This window comes from Schistocerca gregaria, chromosome 4, assembly GCF_023897955.1.
Source record: "Schistocerca gregaria isolate iqSchGreg1 chromosome 4, iqSchGreg1.2, whole genome shotgun sequence".
NCBI lineage: Eukaryota > Metazoa > Arthropoda > Insecta > Orthoptera > Acrididae > Schistocerca > Schistocerca gregaria.
The window spans coordinates 463,980,555-464,002,769 of NC_064923.1; the positions used below are offsets into that span (position 1 = coordinate 463,980,555).

Genomic DNA, 22,215 nt, shown 5'->3' on the forward strand with positions numbered 1-22,215 from the left:
CCTTTAACACCAGTAACCATTGCAATGTCTGATAGGTTGAAGTTTCTGGCTAATGAAGTTTTTAAACCTGGTCAGAATATTTGTACCAAACATAGACATGAAGTGACCCAAAAAGAATCATCCCACCAGGATAAGCAACAATCACCACCCACTGAAGACATGGATGTTGGTGATGCTTGCTTTATTGCTAATGTTTTATTATCATCACTTGGAGGTTTACCATTAAAGCTTCAATGGATCAGCAAAAGGAATTAAATGGGATGTGTATAGTGCAAAGTTCTGAAAGCCCAAGGCAGCATCACTATGGTAATAGTGACTGCTGCTGGTGTGAGGCAAGTAGATATTGCTCAAACACAAACAGAAGGGTGCCAAAAATGTAAAGATATGAACAGCTTAATTGAAGAATTTAAGAGTAAGCTTCAACTTCAAGCAATTACAGTAAAATTCAAATTTTGACCCTGGTTCCAAATAGCTGAACTATTGAAAAATCGGCTAAAGAATTTGCTGTTTCAGCTAAAATGGTGAAGAAGGCTAAGAAACTAAAGATGGAAAATGGGACTTTGGCAACACCTGCAAACTGAAAAGGGAAAAAACTCAGTGATGAAGTAAAATAAAATTCCTCCCATTTTTGAAGATAAGTTTTCTCATTTATGCCCAGGCAGAAAGGATTGTGTTGCAGTACGAATAAACAAGGAAAAGATTCAGAAACAGAAATGCCTGCTCCTTTGTAACCTGAAAGAAATGTTAATTGCTTATCTTAAAGCAATGTGGAAATCAACTGAACTTCTCAAAATTTTGTGAGCTCTGGCCAAAATGGTATACTACAGTTGGTGCCTATGGATCACATTCATGTCCATCCAAGATTATATGAAAAAAAATGCAATTTGGAATCAAAAGATTGTATGCTACAATGTTGTGAGGAATGTCCAGGAAATGCAACTAGAGGCTTTTCTTGAAGACACTCTTAAAGACTATGACCCTGAAGAAACAATGGAATACAAGCAGAGGATCCATACTGACAGAGACACATTGGGGACATATCAGAGAACTGTTGAAGATTTCATGGAGGCACTGATTTTGAAAACTACTGATTTAAGGAGCCATCACTTTGTTTCAAAACACCAAAGTTTATAGCTTAAGCAGCTAAAAATAAATGTTGCAGAAAATGAATTAATTATATTGGTGGATTACACTGAGAATTATTCATTTGCTGTTCAAAATGTGCAATAATTTCATTGGGAGAATAGTCAGGCCACATTACATCCATTTGTTGCCTATTTAGGTGGCAAAGAATGTCAAGAGTATTAGCATTTGTATGATCAGCAACTGTCTCCATCATGATACCATTGCTGTTCATGCCTTTCAAATAAAGTTAACATCACATTTAAAGACAAAGACTGAAATCATTAAGAACATTTATCATGTTAGTAATGGTTCAGCTACTGAATATAAGAATTTCAAAAATTTCAGCATTTTATGCCTGCACAAAGGATTTGGCATTTACTGCAGAAGGGAATTTTTTTGGAACAAGCCATGGTAAATTGCCTTGTGATGCCACTGCGGGAACAGCACAAAGACTAACTGCCCATGCTAGTCTGCAGAGGCCCTTAGATGGCCAAATATTGACTCTATATGATTTGTGGTTGATTGATTGATTGTTCTAATTCTATGAAGATAGTGTTCCAGGCATAAAGTGTTTTTATGTACCAAAAGAAGAAATTGAAAGAATTGAACCTGATCAAGAAACAAGGTTTGCCATGGGAATTACAATATTTGAAACAAAAGAAAATAATCAGTTTAAGCCAATTAATTGAAATCAGCTCAGAGTAAAGAGAGTTTCCAATGATGCCACATCATTCACAGTTAATGCTTTTGAAGCAGGTGAAGAAATTCTAGCAAATCTCAATTGCAAGTTTACAACCAGGATAGTATGTTTCATGTATGCAAGACAATTTTTGGTGGGTTGGAAATGTGTGTGAAGTTTCACATGAACAACACGATGTCCTCATCAGTTTTATGCACCCACACAGTTCTGTTTGTTCCTTCCACTGGCCAACAGCTAAATACACCTGCTGGATTTCTGATAACATATTTTCATGACTTTAGTAGCACCATCAACATCATCATCAGGACAAAATAGAACAGTTATCCACAATCTATCCTTGACAAAATTGTAGAACTTTTTAACCAAAAATGGAACTGACTCTTTAGTACTTCTGTTTTGCAAGTTTGCTGTGTTGTGTATTATACTTGTTTGTATGGCATGTGTTAAATTAATGTTTGAAACTGATTTATATACTCAAATAACAAGATTAATTATGAGACTTAATGAGCAAAATATTTCAATTCTCAGTCTTCTCGAAGTGCTAAAATAATAACTTCTGACACATATTCTTATTCATCAATATGCAATATCCAGAAGTTAAACAGTAGAGCTTTGAAAACTTAAAGCATGCTCTTTCCAGCTGTGGCAAGAAGAAAGGATTGAACAAGACAACTGGGACATCTTCTGCCAAAAAGATCCAAAAATTTCCATGTAGTAAATTTTGGCCAATTTTGCAGATGTATATCTTTTCATCTATCCATCCAATGGTAATTAAATTTGATCCATACATAAACATCATAGATACAAATAACATTCTGAAGTTTTGGTGTGATTGGTTCATATGAAAAGTAGCAGTGATCAGTCAAACCCCAGCTCTTAGAATAGCGCAACAAATCTTTTAGCCACTTTAGAGGCTTATATCTATATTTAGGTGAGGCTAAATTCATGATTATTGCCATGATGTGATTCAGAATAGAAAGCTGTGTATGTATATTAAAGTAAATGAGCAAATGTTTGCTACAACTTTTAAAAAAGCCTAACAAACTTGACACATGTGCACCTATGTATGTGATGTGAAGGTGAGTAACCTCTCTTTAAAAGCTCCTAAAAATCAACCACTGAAGACACTGAACTGAAATTTGGTATGTACTCATCAAAGACTGTATAGAACCTTCACACCACATTTCACTAGATTTGGAGATGTTCAAGTGGAGACCTGTGGTCCCCTTGCTGTGGAATGACCCAAAGGGTACATGGATTTCTCCCTGTGGAGGGGGGAAGGGGGATGGGGTGGGACTGCCAGCAGCTTTAAAATGTCTTTTGCAGCAGCGACCCCATCATAAACAGCCTATCAATAGGTATGGTTGGTTCTCCATGAAATAGGAGAAGTACCATACTACCCCATACCCAGCATTGTCTGGATGAAGGGCACTGGACAGGAAAGGAGGTCATGGAAACTAATATTAATGAATAGGTACATACTGAAATGCACAAAAAATTGAAATGGAACAAAAACAGAAATTCCTGGTTGGAGCAATACATAAAGTAAGAGAAAGACAACCACTCACCTATAGCAGAACAATGCCTGGAGCACAGAAACATATAACACAAAACAGCATTCACATTAGCTTTTGACCAATAGCCCTTTTTCTAACAAAAGTAGACAAACTCACACACATAAGACACCTAAATACATGCACCAGTGGCCACCACAGTGAAACTAACTACTGATACTCTATTACTGAAAGAAGCTGCCTGAGCTGATGGAGGTGGGGAAGGGGGAGGGAAGGACGCAAGTAGGGGGTAGTAGGAAAGAGGCAGGTCTGTGGACAGAAGACTCAGTGGCTGCACAAGAAGACAAAACGTGTGTAGAGGGTACAGCCAACAGAAATGTATGATGAGGGAGAGGGGGGGGGGGGGGGCTGCAGCAGAGGGAAAAGGAAAGGTGAAAATGAAGAGGGAGAAAGGGAAGGGAGAGATGGGGAAGAGAGTGAGCGAGGAGGGAGGAGAAAGAGATAGATTGTGGGAAAGGAGGGAGGGAGAAGAGAGAGAGAGAGAGAGAGAGAGAGAGAGAGAGAGAGAGAGAGAGAGAGAGAGAGAGAATGCTCACACAGGGGGTGGTGGGAATAAGAGTGGTGGGACAAAACAGTGCATGTCTTCATGGATAAATAGTGGTGTGGAAAAAATAAAAAAAATAATAAAAAAAGAAAGAGGGCAAGGTGAGGCAACTGGGAAAGATTAGCAGATGTTTACATCAGGGTGATTGTTAGAGCACAGGATATATTGGAGAAACAGTTCCTGTGTGTGTTATTCAGAGGAACTTGTGCTGTAAGCATGTATCCAAATGGGTCAAGTATTGAAGCAACTGTTGAAGTTATTTGTGTTGTGGTGTGCATTATGTTTGGCAACTGGATTTTTGAGCTTGAGGTCTGCCAGAGTTTGGCAGCATCCATCCATATGAGGAGACAGTTAGTTACTTATTGTTCCCTCGTAGAATGCTTTACAGTAATTGCAGCATACCAATACATACCGTATTTACTCGAATCTAAGCCACAGTTTTTTCCGATTTTTGTAATCCAAAAAACTGCCTGCAGCTTAGAATCGAGTGCAAAGCAAGCGGAAGTTCTGAAAAATGCAAGCGGAAGTTCTGAAAAATGTTTGTGGGTGCCGCCACAACTAATTTCTGCCGTCGAATATATGTACCACTACACAGGCATGCTTTGTAGGCACAAAAATAAATATTGGCTCCAAATCCTCTGTGCCAGTAAATAAATTTTTTAAAAAAAGGTGGAAGACGAGTTTTTTCTCCGCCCCGAGTTTTTACCACTGCATTTTCATACATTATCCAACGAAGTAAATACAAATTCTGTATTGTTCATCTTCGAATGTAGCAGCATTTCAATGTACTATGAAAATCTGACTGGCAAGACTGTTTGGGATGTTTGTCAATATGGCCAACTCTACTTGTCAATATGGCCAGCTCTATGTTCTGAATTTTTTCCTACCTGTGAGAAGAGATGGTTGCTAACAGGAACTTTTATGAATTGTGAATCATATGCAGTATTTTCTTCACCATAAGAATAATACAAATATAAACATTTTGCTATTATTGTTTGGTGTTTGCTGCTATCTCATTTAAATCCTGTATACCTAATAAACTACGAAACTAGTGTGAGACAATGGAAGAATATACATTTCATGTCATGTTTTTATTCGTATTATTCTTGCGCCTAATAGTGACACAGTCAGAAATGAAGCACAGCAATTGACTAGATTTTTGAGTCTAAGATGACTCTAATTTCTGTGCAGAATGTAATGTACTAAAGTGGCGTCTGCAAAGATTTTCAAACGGAGAAAATTTTTCGCTAAACTCTCGTTCAGAACACCTTCTATCATACGCAGTCTATTATTTGGTTCTTGTTGATCATTATCAAAGAAAGCAGCAGTGTAAGTAACAACAAGAAGCAGTCTCTTGCCAATGTTTCGCTAATGAGATGATTCCTCTCTTTTCTTTTTTCAATTGTGAGCGACAGTAGCGCGCACGAAAGCAAGCCATAACGCGAGCGGGGACAGGCTGTAAACACGCACTATCAGAATGCAACAAACAATGCGTGACACAGTACAGTAATGCATTTTCAGCTTAGAGTGACGTAAACACCTACAACAAAGAAAACAGCACTTATCAAATCAAAGAAAAATAAGCAATCAATTCAAACCAGACGAAGCACGTGAGAAAGGAAGGGTACCCGTATAAATATGGACGGAGTGCCTGATACATAGCAATGGCTACCTGGTAAAGCTTAGCTGCTAAACTTACAACTCGAACCAAACTACTGTAGCTGTATTGTCATTCATTCCACCTAAATTGTGTCTCATGTTACAATGGACCAATTTTTTTTTTTTTTTTTGATTTGGAGATGCAGCCTAAAACTTTCTCTCCCCTTGAACTTTGAGTCTCAAATTTCAGGTGCAGCTTAGATTCGGGAAATTTTTTTTTCCTTGATTTAGAGTCTCATTTTTCAGGTGCGGCTTAGATTCAAGTGCAGCTTAGATTCGAGGCAATACAGTAATATGGCTACTTCACATGTGGGCCTGCCTTTTATTGGAAAGGAAATGCCTGTGACTTGACTGTGGTAGAGGGAAGTGGGGCAGGTATATGGGACAGATCTTACACCACAAGGAAATGACCTATGGGATGCAGGACTGGGAATAGGGTTTGAACAGGGATGGATGAGGATATCCTGTAGGTCAGATGGCCATTGGAACATGACTTGGGGAGATGTGGGTAGGATATCCCTCATCTCAGGGCACGATAAGAGATAGCTGAAGCCCAGGTGGAGGATGTGGATGAGCTTTTCAAGGCCATTGTGGTACTGGGCGATCAGAGGAGTGCTGGTTGGTGGCTGGTTAACAGGTTTACTGGTGTCAGAGGAGCAGACAGCACAGGAGATTTATTTGTGGATGAGCTTTTTATTTCTGAAGAACACCTTTTTGGCCAAAAGCTTAAATGTACAGTAGTCTTTTCATTGTACCTGTCTGTGACTCAGCAACTCCTCTGTGTGGCAAGTAGCAATCTATCCTTTACATAATATTGTTGTTATCCCATCCAGGACTTTCTGTTCTTTGAGTTTACGAAGTGTTAGTTGAATAGTATAGATCAAAATGCTTGAATTTAGCAAACATATCTCACAAATGTACATTACATGACAAATCTCAGTAAGCATAAAACTATACATTTCTGTTGCAGCTTACACATGAATACAAACACATGCACAGTGGATTCTACTGAAAGAAAACACCATTTAAAAAGTAAAATAGGAAATTAACAAAAAAAAAATTAACAGCTTTTGAAAATACGAGATTGCTGTAATAATGTACGTGCAAGTAGTTGTATGAGCAGCAACATATGCTTGTCTGCATTATTGTAGTAGCAGCAGTCTATGAAGAAGCTATCAAGTTGGGCATGCAGCAGTTTTACACATCATGTTCTGTCCAGCATATAAGCAAGTGAAGCTAATGTACTAGCTAGTCCTTATTACATAAAACTTGACATCTTCTAAGGTCTGAAAAATCGATCTTCATGCAAGATTTATAAAATGAAAAATATGTATACCTGCACATACAACTTGATCTCACCAGAACTAATTAAATGATTGTTTCACATATTCAGGAATGAATGTTATATGCTGAACTTTCAGAAGCACTGTTACCTACATACATGACATGAAAAGCATTTATTTATATCATATTCATATGCTCTACCTCAGATTCTGTTGTTGATCAACAGCTTGCTTTGCCAGTTCGTATGCCTGTGTTGAGGTGTTGACAGCTTTCTCAGCTATCTGTTTGATAGCATTGGCTTCTTGTTCATGGCTGTAACAGTAAACAAATAAATAATTGTGGTTATAACTACAAAATAAAAATTTTAAGATTCTTAATATATTGGTTAAAACTGTTCTTAGCCTATGAATAAATCGCAAACCATAAAGAGCAATGTAAGTTTCTTTTGACAGAAATAAACTGGGGCTGTATTCTTGTAAGTTAATAAAGTCTGCTGCAGTTATCTTTGCTTTTGCTTGAAACACAAAATTTCCACATTATGAATGGCACTGGAACATTTATTACACACAAAACACAAATATATACCAGCTGACTAAAATTTAGTCATGCACATGTGTAAGTATGTACTGTGTGTGTATGTGTGTGTGTGTGTGTGTGTGTGTGTGTGTGTGTGTGTGTGTGTGTCCACTCTAGCTCAAAAAAGGATTTATGCAAAAGCTTACAAAGGTTCCCTCTTAACTCCTTAAATTCTTTACATTCCACCAGGGCTTTCCATTTTTGTTTATATAAAATTGCTAACAACTTATTACTTTCAAAGCACAAATGTAGAAAGTTTACCAAACTCTTCCTTACATATTTCCTAGTAAAACATTACAATAAGAATTCAGGATTTTTTAATCACTCCTGCAGCATATTTTTTAAAAAAAATATTTGTCACAGAAGAAAACATTACTCTTAACAGAGCACTAAACCATACAAAATTATTTATTTTAAACCAGAAACTGTTTCTACATTTCTAATTCTACAAATGCATTTTATGAGCTGTGATCAAAAAGTGACAGAAATATTCGTTTTTCTTAAGGTATCTTTATTTATGCATCAAAATCAACTTTATCCCCTTCAAAGTAATTTTTGTTTTTCTTAAGGCTTCTTTATTTATTCATCATCAACTTTATCGTCTTCAAAGACCCCCTCTCAGATACAATACACCTGTGCCAGCCTTTTCCCAATCTTGGAAATACTTTTGGGGCTCATTTTTCATTAAGATATTCAGCTCCTACACTGATTCTGCTTTATCTCATCAATGGTGGAAAACAATGTCCTTTCATGGTTTTCTTAAGCTTAGGAAATAGAAAGAAGTCACAGCAGCCATGTCTGGTAAATACTGTGGCTGAGGCACAATTCTGGTCATTTTATTTGGACTGCATCATACAAATGGTGCATAACTTCCAGCTACAACAACAACAAAAAAGTGAGAACTTGTTTGGTATATTTTTTCTCACTTGTACATGATACTGCTAAATGTGTTGGAACATGTTTTTACTCCTAAAATGCTGTAACTACAGTAGCCCTATACCATTGTTTCAAAATGAATGTTGCAGAGTGTTTTGGTCAGACTTTTTTTCTTCACTGTGATAAGAATGCCGTAGTGTGTGACAGTTAATTAAAAGAATCACTCACTGGCATACTGTATGTGATGCTGTTCCTGTCCCAGGTCACTTATGTCTACACCTTTACTCCAAAAGCTACCTTACAGTGTGTAGCAGAGGGTACTTTATTGATACCCCTATTTCTCCTGTTCCAGTCATGAATGGTTTGGGGGAGAACATCAATTGCTGGTAATTTTCTGTGTGGACTCATATGTCTCCAATTCTACCTTCAAAATCTTTTAACGAGACATATGTATGAGGAAGCAATTGATCGACTGACTCTTCTAAGAGCAAATGCTCTCAAAACTTTAACAGTAAATGTATGATGCAGAATGACTTTCTTGCAGCCTCTGCCATGATGCTTTTGTCCTCTCTATTTTTCCATGTACAAAATGTGCTGCTCTTCTTTAGATCTTCTCTATTTCCTCTATCAATCCTATCTGGTACTAATCCTAGAATGATGAGCAACATTTAAGTATTGGTTGAATGACGGTTTTGTAAGCTACCTCCTTTGTGGATGGACTACATTTCCTGAGAATTCTTCTATTGAATCTCTGTCTGGCATCCTTCCACTTTAAGTAGCTCCATATGCAGATTCATAGATATTTTTTGGAAGTAACTTCTCCCAGTGATTGGAGGACACGCTACTGAGCACAGCATGCTCAATTTCAATGGCTGTTTCACAATCATTCCTTCTATATCCTTTCCCCCCAACACACAGATGGGAGTTGTCCTTGAAACACACCTTTTGTTCCCATAATCCTTCTAGCCTCTACCTCCACTAGCCTCCACGCCACATCCATTTTCCATCAGACCCCAAAGTGTTCTCATGTCATCAACATTGTGCACCATGCAAACTTACCACTGCCAGTGCCCTTATGTCACATTCCTATCCCATGACTATTCCTACCTTGTACACACCATCTTTCTCAAAATTATCAGCCCTCCCAGTCCCTGCCATCTTTCTCCCTTCTCCCACTCCACACAGTCTCTCGCCCCCAATAACCTGCAGAACTGCCGGCCTGGCATTGTGTATTCAGCTGACATATATCATTTCATATTTCAAATAACAGCTTGAAATGGAAAATTATGCAAACAATAAAACAATTGCATGTAGAAAGTCCTTTATCTTCAGTGACTGAATAAGGCTAAAGGCAAAAACACTAGAAATAGGCACACAGTGTAACAGAATTCAAATGTGCACAGACAGACAGGTAGTAAATTCAAGATATGTTATTGCATATGGTGTAATAAAAATAAAAGGTGTATAGTTAGATTGTACACTAGATACAAAATGTATATTTATGTATGGTGCTACTGTATTTAAAAATGATATACATACGGCAATTACATGAGGGGTAGCCAAAATAAACTTGACTTTTTTTAACTTGTTTATTCACATTTTAAGCATAAACCTTCAGTTCCCTTCAAAGTACTCTCCACTTGCACTAATACACTTGTCTAATCTTTTATCCCATTTTTCAAAACATTGTTTAAATTCTACTTTGTGATACTTGACATCGTCTCTATCGTTTTTTACTTCATCCCAGCAACATTAGTAAAATTCTTTCTTTTCATTCTAGGAAACAAAAAAAAGTCACATAGGCCAGGGTCAGGTGAGTAAGGGAGATTAAAGAACAGGCATCATACTATTTTTGGTCAAGAACTGTCATACAGACAGAGCTGTATGAGCAGGGCCATTGTCACAATGGAAAAACCAGTCACCTGACTGCCCAAATCAGGTCATTTCTGCTACAAACTGTTGTGCAATCTTTCCAAAAATTCCAAGTAGAAAGCCTCATTAACTGTCTGACCCTGCAAAACAAACCATGAATGGACGGCTCCTCTCATATTGAAAAACATATCAGCATTGTTTTAATGTTTGATTTCACCTGACAAGCCCTCTAGGGGTGAGGCAACTTGAAATTGATGGTTGCTTTGATTCAAGAGTATAAGTGTAGCACCAAGTTTCGTCACGTGATAATTTTTGAAAAAAAATTTTGGATCATTTTGGGACTCTTCTTTCAAAGCACGTCATGCTTACACATGACCTTGTTTTTGTTCAGTGGACAGCAGTTGTGGCACAAATTTGGCAGCCACCTTCTTCATTTCCAAATCTACTGTCACAGTTCACGGCACTGACCTCCAAGTCAGTCCCAACACCTCCACAATTTCTGTCACTGATCTTCATGATGATTGCATTAATGTTTTCAAAATTTTCATGAGTTCAGGCCAAGAAAGGACGACCAGAGCGAGGTTTGTCACCAACTGACATTTCACCATTTTTGAAATGGGACAACCACTCATACACTTGGGTTCCCCTTGCATGCTATTTTTAACATTTCAAAAGTTTCTGTTTGACTTTTTGCAAGAGAGAGAGAGAGAGAGAGAGAGAGAGAGAGAGAGAGAGAGAGAGAGAGAGAGAGAGAGAGAAAAGGGGAGAGAGGGAGAGAGAGAGAGAGAATGGAATTTCATTGCCACATGTTGTTAATGAGAAGCAGCCATTGCAAAAATGACAATCACACAAAACAGTTATCACTATAAAATCACCCAAAACTAGTCCTAACCTTCTTCAGTGATGGCACTCAACTTGCTTACTGAATCAGAATGTTCATTCTGTGTGCTCCTAGCTCTACCTCCCCAAAAAAATAGTTCTGTTTCTTTTCGTTACCCCCTTGCATAGTGTCTGTAATTATTATTTTGTAAAACTGACAATGTAAATATGCACTTGGATCTGACCAATATATGTACATCCAACAAACCAGTTTACTGGAATTGAAGACAACAACAACAACAAACTACAATATCATTTGCATTAATCTGCATTAACTAGCATTCAGTGTCATAATTCTACACAGATCTGATTCCCACATTAACAACAGTTACAGCTCAAAACCTTGTATCTTACTTTTGTTCTTTTTTCTCTTATAAATACTGAAACATGCTGTGTTAACAGTGCTTGCAGAGACAGCATACCAGAAACAATGGAACTGCCATGAGTAGGTATAAGATGATACAATAAGATTCTCTTTGGGTGATTAAAAGAAACTTAAATCAGGATGGCTTTATTAGGATCACATTAATGATCCTTTTCAATAACATTATTCTTTCTATTCCAATTAGAACCACAAGTCTTTGAGCTGAAAAACACGGATATATTTACTACTATGATAATAGTATCCCACATTCTTACATTTACCAGAGAAAAAAATCCATAAAACATTTGTCTGTGCTGTAATTGTTTCGGTCATTGTGATCCATAATGGACACAGGTAAATCATGGCAATTTTTTTCCCCATTGAGAACCTATTCCTCATTTAAATTTTCATTGGTTAGTATCTGTCACTTCTGCTACAGTTCTACAAGAACTAAACACAATATTCACTATTGTGTTTTCCTGTCTCTGAACATGTCTGATGTGTAACACTAACTAAATGCTTTCACTAGGCAATTCATTCTAAACTGCATGAGTGTTTGCAAGTTGCTATTTTTCTGGGATGAAGTGTGTCTCTCCAACAGAAGGCTATTCTAATTGTGGTGGGCAAATGTGAGATGGACTGGATCTCACTTCATAGCATTTTAGAAAGTCATAGCCTTGTCGAAACAGCTGGTATACAAGACCAGTATAGTAATGAGTGACAAGAGGTGTAGTCCAATGATGTTTACTGGAGAGCTCAGTAATATTAGGACTGCATGTGACAGCCCAGGAAACTGGTTTTGAACTAAGCTGGTGGTGTAATTATGTCCAGTGAAGACTGAGGTGAGGATGGTGGTATATTGCTGTAAGTGTCTGCATCTGAACAAGGCTCATGGGAGGGAATGTTTGACATGGAAAGGATGGCAACTGACAAAATATAAGTACTGTTGTTTGTTAAGTAGGTTTAATTTGAACAAAAGTGTGCAGCTGACCCTCAGTGAGGAGGAGATCAACATCTAGGAAAGTGACATGGTATTCAGAACAGGACCAAATGAAATTTAATTGGAAGAATGTGTTTAGAGATTCCAAAAAATTTTAGCAGGTCAGCCTCACAGTCTCACCATGAGTCCACATGACAAAAATGTCATCAATATATCTAAACCAAACCAAGATTGAAGGCTTATGGATTCCAGGAAAGACTCCTCCAAGTGACCCATGAAAAGGGTTGACACAGGAAGAATCCATTATTGTTCCCCTAGTTGTGCCCCTGATCTGTTTGTATGTCTGCCCCCAAATGTAAAGTAATTGTTCATAAGTGTAAAGTTGCTTACGGTGAGCAGGAAGGACATCATAGGTTTGGAATCAAGTGGGCACTGGTTGAAGCAATGTTCAGTAGCAGGTAGACCATGTATATGGAGGATGTTTGTATAGAGGAAGGTGGTATCAATGGTGAGAAGCAAAAGGTGTGGTGTGAGTGGGAATGGCACAGATTTCGGTAGATTGCAGGTATTGATCAACTAAGGCAGATATAAGTTCAGTCAGTGCTTTGAAGCCAGAAACTATTCGGCAGCAAGGATGCTTGGGTTTGTGTAGATCTTAGGAAGAAGGTAAAAGGTAGGGGTGCATGGTTTGAGAGGGGGGAGGGGGTAAAAATTTCTATGGATAGAAGTGTTAGTCCTTGTGAAGGACCTGGGGTTATAAGGAAGAGCTGTAGGTCTCTTTGTATTACAGATATGGGATCTTGATGGCAGATGCTGTACATAGAGGTGTAGACCTTTGCTTACATACCGTCATCAGTCAAGTAACACAGTGATAGATCACATGTCTGCTGGGAGGATAATGATATTGGTACTACTGATTCCTCCCCGGCTACACTCAATATATTAATGAGCTGCTTCGACAAGGCTATGAATTCCTAAAATTATGCCCTGGAATGGGGTCAATTCTGTCTGACATTTTGCCCACCACACCTAGAATAGCTTTTCATTGCCTGCACCCCCACTCCACCCCCGCATAGATTTCATACACGAGATCTGGGTACGCAGCTGTAAGGCGCACTACTGACGTTGGCAGACGCCAGAACTGTGCATCAGAGGCTGAAGGTGGAAGACAGGGTAATAAGCAAGACAGAGAGTACTGACAAAACATTGTGCAATGATTAATAGTGTGAGTGGAAAACTAACAACATTATATGTGCTAGAGGTAGGGGGCGAGGAGAGGCAGACAGGTCAGAAAATAAAAGAATTAGCAAATTGAAAGGGAGTGAAGAAAGGAATAGTCACTGCGAAGAAATGCAGAGTCTGAAGAAATTAATGAAAATTAAGGCCAGGTAGATAGTGAGAATGAAGGATGTGTTGTAATGCTAGTTCCACCCTGCAGAGGAGTTCTGAGAAACTAATGACAGGGGGAAGAATCCAGATGGCATGTGTGGAGAAAAAGGATTTGAGGTCACAACTGCCATATTGTAGAGCATGCTGTGCAACAGTATATTGTGTGTTGCACTCTACCAACCTGATGACAAGTTACGGAGTTGGATCTGGCCAGCCTCGCCCTCAGTTGCATGTTGTCATTCTAACTAGGATTATTGGATTACATGGTAAATGTCTTTTTGTACAAGTTATTCTGGTGCAGCAACAGAAGTATCTCATCAAGGTCATGCAACAGGCTTTACCAGTGTTGCTCTCTAAGTATCTGGCTCTGTTTCCTCCTCATTCCTGCCATTCGATGAGATGGCGGGAGATTTGGAACTGTATAAACACTGCCTAATTTCCACACTTTCCATGTTACAGATATGGAGGTTTATCATGCGCTATTTTTGACATGGATTTCTCCCTCTTGTATCAGCTGTTGCAGCAGCTGGCTCAGTTGCAAGAACTTTCCCCACTGTCATTTGACAATTTATGTTCATTGTTGTCTTCCTATTATCACCACTGCATGCACATCATGGCAGCTACGTCTGAATTCCACCAATTCAAGAAGCAGCTCCATCAGCCTTATCATGCCTGGGCCACAACCCTCCATGGCCTTATTTGCAGGTGCCACTTTGTCATGACTGAGTCAAAAGAATCATATGCAGACATCACGATCTGCAATATTATCATCCACTCTGCCCTGGGTAAGGTCCCGTAATGCTCCCTCCAATTAGAGAACTCTCCCTTGAAGAAGTTTTGTGAATTTCCCAATCGTATGAGATCTCACACACAACTGATCAGCAGCAGGAAGGCTGGTGTGGCATCGATGCCATACATGGTGACCCAGATGTGTGTGCTGCATACAGGGAGGGTCATGCAGCTGCAGTGCAAGCTGGCCAATCCAGTGGCTTCCACACAGTGCATAAACAGTGTTCCATCTGTTGCTCTCTGTTGCTGTCATGTGCATCTTGTTGCTCAAACATGACAAACAGAGTGTCCCCAGCATCGCGTCATCTGTCATAAGTATCAAAATAAAAGGGCACATTACGGTAGTATGCAACTCAGTAGCACAGAATGCAGCATCAGAGAATATGGATATGGATATCCAGGAAGTGTTATCACCAGGACTGGTTCCCGATCTGGATTCCAACAAGCTTTTTATCAAAGGTTTGGTCCTCTTGAGACAGCTACATCTGCAGGTAGACACTGGTGCAGAGGTTTCCCTGCTTAATGTCCAAACATATTCAGACCTTTGCTCACTGCCACTGTTGCCAGGAAACAGGTGCCTCCAGGGAAATGGTAAACAGCAAATCCCTCTGCATGCCCAATTCAAGGCTGAAGCTACCAATAAATCAATTATCTTTATTATCATCCATGTTGCTAGTTCAGCAAATCTTTTTGGTTTTGATGCCTTTGAGGCCTTTGGCTTTTCAGTAACGGATCAATACAGTTGATATCTGCTGAAGTTCCCTATCAATCATTGGAATCTCTGAGCTTAGAATTTCAGGATATCTTTACAGAAGGCCTAGGGTGTGCCATAGACTTTCAATCTTGCATAACCTTGAAGCAGTTGGCCCATCTGACATTTTTTCATGCTAGGCAGATTCCTATAGCCCTACGTTCTCAAGCCAAGGTGGAGCTGGACTGGCTCACATTTCTTGGAGTTGTGGTTCCCATTTCCTCTAGACAGTGGGCCACACCCCTTGTCATCAAGAAGAAATCCTCTGCTGAATTGTGGTTTTGCAGCAATTTTAAGGTCACCACGAATTTACAGTCTGTGGTCACCATATAGCCATTGCCACATCTGAACTAATTGTTCACACTTAGCAGGGGGTCAATTCTTCTCCAAATTTGATCTTTCCTACGCATATCAGTAGTTACCCCTGGATGATGATTCCAGATGTACCATGGTTCTTAATATGCCTTTTGACTTGTATCAATAGCACCTGTTGATGCTTGCGGTGGCAAGTACCCCTGCAATTTTTCAATGCTACCTGGAACAGGTCATGTCCACAATTCGACAATGTTTCAACTAGCTGAGTGACATTGTCCTTACTAGACATACTACAAGTGACCATCTGTAACATTCTCGGGGCCCTTCTCAGGCCATGGGTCTGTGTTGCAATCTGCAGAAGAACAAATTTTTCAAACCATCTCTTGAGTATAGGGGCCACACTATCTTGTGTGAGGACTTCCAACCCATGGAGAGTCTTGTCAGGGCTATTAGAGACCTGCCATGTCCCTCATTATTGAAAGAACTGTGGGCATTCCTGGCTAAAATTGCCTATTGCCACCAGTTCATTCCCGGGCCATCCACCACTGCATGTCCTCTCTACCTCCTTCTCCAAAAGAGTGTTTCCTTTGTCTTATCTCCCGTGTGCGACCAGACCTTCACCACACTGAAGGAATACCTCAAGTTGGCATTGTGTGTAACTACTTCTCATCCCCACAACACATTGGTATAGGCTACAGACACCTCACAGTACTGTGGAGGGCAGTCTTTGCCCATTCAGATGCAGATAGTTTGGAGCAGCCACTGACGTTTGCATCTGAAACTCTCAGCCCAGCACAGGTCCACTACTCTCAGATCAAGAAAGAGGCTCTGATGATTGTGTATGTGGTCACCAATTTAACATTTTCTTGTAGTGCACCAAATTCCACCTAATTATGAGCCACAAGCCATTAGTTTCTTTATTTAGTCTCTCTGCAAGATCCCCAGTAAGGGTTGCAGCAGTGGGCATTGTTCCTCTCCAGATACAACTGTGACATTAATTTTTGCCCCACTGTGTGCCATGCCAAAGCAGATGCCTTATCATGTCTGCCAAATGGCCTGGATCCTTAGTTTGACTGACAGGATCTCATGTGTTTCCATTTGTACATCTCCTTCCAACAAACAACTCATAGGTTTCCAATCACTAGTGTCTCAATCACCGAGGCAACAGCATCTGACTCTGTCCTCAAGCAAGTAGTCCACCTCGTCCATCAGGGTTGGTCTTTCCACTCTTCAGGCCAAATATCTGACCCACTTCATAACTACTTTTTCTTGCGCCATCATCTCTTCTCCACAGATTTCACAGCTACCAGGGTGGTTATTCCCAGGAGCTAGTGCTAGGAGGTCTTAGAGCTGTTACATGAGGATCACTGGAATGTTTCCCAAACTAAAACCTTGGCTCACAGACATGTGTACTGGCTTGGCATTGACTGGGAACTGAAGCATTTGGTTGCTGTGTGTCCCCAGTGTGGTAGTCAATAGGTGGCTCCCAAGGCTTTGTTACCCTATGGCCTTCAGCAACTTAGCCTTAAGTGGTTTTTGTGGGACTGTTTCTGACATGTGTTGATTGATTGTCTCTGATGTGTTTTTTCAAATATGGTCCAGTGCTCCTTGGCCTCTACCAAAGTCACTATTCAGGCTCTCACAAAAAAAATCTGTGGAAGGTTTCCCAGTTATTCCCATTCCTGACAGCAAACCTCAGTTCCTGTCACAGACGTTTCACAACTTCTTTGGGCATTCTGGCATTCGGTCCCATCCCTTCCACCCGCAATCTAATGGAGAAGTTGAGTACATGGTTTACACCTTTAAGACCCAGATGAAAAACTATCTGCAGGACTCCACCACCAAGAAGGCATTACTGTTTTTTTTTCTGACTGCATACCGGACAACTCCTACTGAATCCTGTAGTCCTGCCCAGCTTCTCCATGGGCATTAGCTGAGGACACTACTCCATCTCTTCCATTGGGGATCTTGCCCACTATTGTGTTCAGTTTTATCGAGTTTTCCACCAGGGATGGCAGTATGGCCAGGTAATTATGGTTGGTGTCCCCACTGGTTACCAGCAGTCACCATGCATCAGAACATGGCAGTGCCTACATTCTGTTCCACCAAGGAAATTGTAAGTAATGGATAACTTTCTAGATGTTTTAAGGTGTAGGCATCAGTCTAAATGAATGACTCATTTTGTTCAGAAACACATGGTGTAGTCTCCCTGGAAATGCAACTGAGAACTGAGGTAGAAACGAGTCCGTTCAAAGGCATTCAGAGAGCAGTGCTGAAAGCAAAACTATACCTATGGCAACTTCTTCATGACTATATTTGTTTTAAAGTTGTAGCTGTTTCCCATGTGTTCTCATTCTATGTAAATTTACATTTGTGGAAAAAGTCCTTGCAATAACAGAACACTTTAAAAAGCTTACACTCAGTCCACAATCATACCTTTCTAGAGACTGTACATTCATTCTGTTCTGTAAATCCCGTCCTGTAGACTACCTTCAGAGATATGGAAGCGGTCATGTAATACTTTTACACACTACTGAAATGTACATCTGGCATAAAATACGAAAATCTCATACATCTTCAGCCACAAAATGAGGCACTGTACTTAGCAATTATTGTCAAAATTGGTGTGTGTATAGACTGGCCCAAAATACTGCTATTACATACCGCATTAGCATATCATTTCACATTGCCACAGTAATCTCTGTACCTTTTGTCATCATATCATCTCACATAATCCAAACTATCACTATTAACTTGCCCTATGTCATAGACTATCTCTTATAATACAAATTATTTATGTGCCAATAAAGTACAATTACAATGTATTTCAGTTGTTTGGATTTAATCTAGGCTAACAATTTAAATTGTTCTCCTTTCCTTCTTAATAAGCATTTAATGCCTCAGTGATCTCAAACTCCTTGAAAATAGGTGGTTGCACATACTTTAAAATAGTACAGGAGCAACAAAAACAAGAACTGTGACAATGCAAGTTATGACATGGCTTGTACTGTAGACAGAAATCTCACCATACTGTGTCTAAAAGAGCATACAGAAACCACAAACGGATGTGTCAAACGTTCTTGTCCTGTGTCCTGACGACAGCAGCAGAAACATGGGAAAATTTCATATATAGCTACAGGTTAAGAAAAAATAAATAAATATTGTCTTTTGAAATTAAATAGATTATATTAAAACTGTAGTCAGATCCATGCTTTCTTACAACAATCAGTATGACTGAAAAATGGATGTATCACCTCTGTATTAAATTTGAAAATCATACTGAAACAGTGGTGAATATATGGTATGTTATGCATTCCCTCATTACATCTATTGTACACATAACTAGCACAATTATTATTTAATATTTACCACCTCTCTGATTGCATGTATTTCCACTATTTTGTACCACATTCTGTGTTTCAAAAAGTATAAATTTAACACTTATATTTAAGTTTCAAATTACATTACAATAAATAAGCATACCCGCTTGCAAATATCCTTGCTTCTCTTGCATTTTCAGACATCTGGTTGCTCTGCTGTCCAAACTGATCAGACTGTTCTTTCGCTTTCTGAAGTGCAAGATAACCTTCAGTCTGGAGCAGATCCATAGTTTCCTGAGGACATAATGCTTCCATGAAAATATGTATTTAGGTAGAAAGATGTTTTTGTGTGTACAAGCTTCATTACTTAAATGAAGGAAGGAAAGAAGGTAAGGGTTTTGCCACTACTAATTCTACTCTCTTACAGCATATTTAATATTTTACAATAGCAGCCCAGTAAGTAAACAGTGCAGAGAAAAGTACACCCTTTTCCAAATTTCAACACTGTGTACATAATATAACATTTTAAAGAGGCACAGCATAAATATTTGAATACTGCATATTGTAACATTTATGGAATATCCCATTGGTACTTGTTTGATACAGGCACATTAAAAACTGGAACATACAGTTTTAATGTTTTACAATAATACTTATTTTATATTTTGTTTAAACTGGTTTTTTACTTTCTATGTCGTCATCATCATACAACTAATGACTAGACAGTCAACACCTCATCAACGAGAGCTTCTAGCTGAACCAACGCTAAAAGATGTATGACAATGCATAATATTCAGATCATCTCCTATCTTGGTAAATAGCAGTTTATTCAATCTAAAATTGTCTGATGGCCTAGAAACTCAAAAGCAAGTTCACAGCAAAACATAAAATAAATATTATTATGGAACATTAATGCTGCATTTCAGTTTTCAACTACACTTTATGCTTCTTGAATTTTACAAGAGGATGAAATAGTAAGAATTTTTACATATCAGAACTATAATTATAATTTTAAAAAACTGATCTTAGAGAAGTCTCAAGTTCTCTGAAGTTTACCTTAAGAGTCTGTAAAGCTGCTTCAATAATTGTTTCTGCTTCTGTAACATGCTCTTCACCTTGCCTGGTAGCAAGCTCAGCTTTCCTTGTACCACTGTCAATCTGTTTCGTTATGTTACCAACAGCTTCAAGTCGCTTTATCAGATCATCAAGACGTTCAGATAAACTCCTGCCACCACCTAAAAAATGTTAATTTCACAGCACAAACATTTCCTAAAAAGAAATACATAAACAATAAAAATTCAACAAAAAGGACATCACTGCAATTTATAAATGCAGTGTGAACAGAGAACTCTATCTACTGTGATATTGTGATCTTGTATATGAAAGTCTAATAAGTTAAAAACAAAAACTTATTTACTGACTAAACAAGAGTTTTCATAAAGTTTTATTTTTCTTGTTTACTTTTACTCTGATACATATAACAAAACAGTGTGGCTTCAGTTGCCTGAGACTGCAGTCATATGTGTGTGAGTGGTATTTGTGTGAGTGTGTATGTATATGGCTGTCGTATAATTTTGACAAAGGCTTCACAGGCCGAAAGTTATATTTGTGACAGAGTTTTGTTGTGACTATCTGTGACTCAGCATCTCTGATATATGGTGTGTAGCAACTTTCCTCTTCATAATATTTCTACATCTACATGACTACTCTGCAATTCACATTTAAGTGCTTGGCAGAGGGTTCATCGAACCACAATCATACTATCTCTCTACTATTCCACTCCCGAACAGCGAGCGGGAAAAGCGAACACCTAAACCTTTCTGTTCGAGCTCTGATTTCTCTTATTTTATTTTGATGATCATTCCTACCTATGTAGGTTGGGCTCAACAAAATATTTTCGCATTCGGAAGAGAAAGTTGGTGACTGAAATTTCGTAAAAAGGTCTCGCCGCGACGAAAAACGTCTATGCTGTAATGACTTCCATCCCAACTCGTGTATCATATCTGCCACACTCTCTCCCCTATAACGCGATAATACAAACCGAGCTGCCCTTTTTTTGCACCCTTTCGATGTCCTCCGTCAATCCCACCTGGTAAGGATCCCACACCGCGCAGCAATATCCTAACAGAGGATGAACGAGTGTAGTGTAAGCTGTCTCTTTAGTGGACTTGTTGCATCTTCTAAGTGTCCTGCCAATGAAACGCAACCTTTGGCTCGCCTTCCCGACAATATTATCTATGTGGTCCTTCCAACTGAAGTTGTTTGTAATTTTAACACCCAGGTACTTAGTTGAATTGACATCCTTGAGAATTGTACTATTTATCGAGTAATCGAATTCCAACGGATTTCTTTTGGAACTCATGTGGATCATCTCACACTTTTCGTTATTTAGCCTCAACTGCCACCTGACACACCATACAGCAATCTTTTCTAAATCACTTTGCAGCTGATACTGGTCTTCGGATGACCTTACTAGACGGTAAATTACAGCATCATCTGCGAACAGTCTAAGAGAACTGCTCAGATTGTCACCCAGGTCATTTATATAGATCAGGAACAGTAGAGGTCCCAAGACGCTTCCCTGGGGAACACCTGATATCACTTCAGTTTTACTCGATGATTTGCCGTCTATTACTACGAACTGCGACCTTCCTGACAGGAAATCACGAATCCAGTCGCACAACTGAGACGATACCCCATAGCTCCGCAGCTTGATTAGAAGTCACTTGTGAGGAACAATGTCAAAAGCTTTCCGGAAATCTAGAAATACGGAATCAACTTGAGATCCCCTGTTGATAGCGGCCATTACTTCGTGCGAATAAAGAGCTAGCTGCGTTGCACAAGAGCGATGTTTTCTGAAGTCATGCTGATTACGTGTCAATAGATTGTTCTCTTCGAGGTGATTCATAATGTTTGAATACAGTATATGCTCCAAAACCCTACTGCAAACCGACGCCAATGATATAGGTCTGTAGTTAAATGGATTACTCCTACTACCCTTCTTGAACACTGGTGCGACCTGCGCAATTTTCCAATCTGTAGGTACAGATCTATCGGTGAGCGAGCGGTTGTATATGAGTGCTAAGTAGGGAGCTATAGTATCAGCGTAATCTGAAAGGAACCTAATCGGTATACAATCTGGACCTGAAGACTTGCCCGTATCAAGCGATTTGAGTTGCTTCGCAACCCCTAAGGTATCTACAATTTTGTTACATTCCATCCTGGATTTTCCACTGTTTGACGTATAACAAAAGACAA

The 22,215-nt window shown here is 39.1% G+C and overlaps 1 protein-coding gene across 2 annotated transcripts in view; it reads right to left on the reverse strand.

Moving 5' to 3' along the window:
- Positions 1–22,215, reverse strand: part of LOC126266752 (laminin subunit gamma-1) — a 1,057,862-nt gene that overhangs the window by 23,965 nt on the left and 1,011,682 nt on the right. For both annotated transcript variants that reach the window (XM_049971254.1, XM_049971255.1), the window contains 3 exons: positions 20,014–20,192; positions 19,121–19,251; positions 7,088–7,198 (listed from right to left, as the gene is read on the reverse strand). In XM_049971254.1, coding sequence (XP_049827211.1) covers positions 7,088–7,198; positions 19,121–19,251; positions 20,014–20,192 — 421 coding nt within the window. The remainder of the gene's footprint in view (positions 1–7,087; positions 7,199–19,120; positions 19,252–20,013; positions 20,193–22,215) is intronic.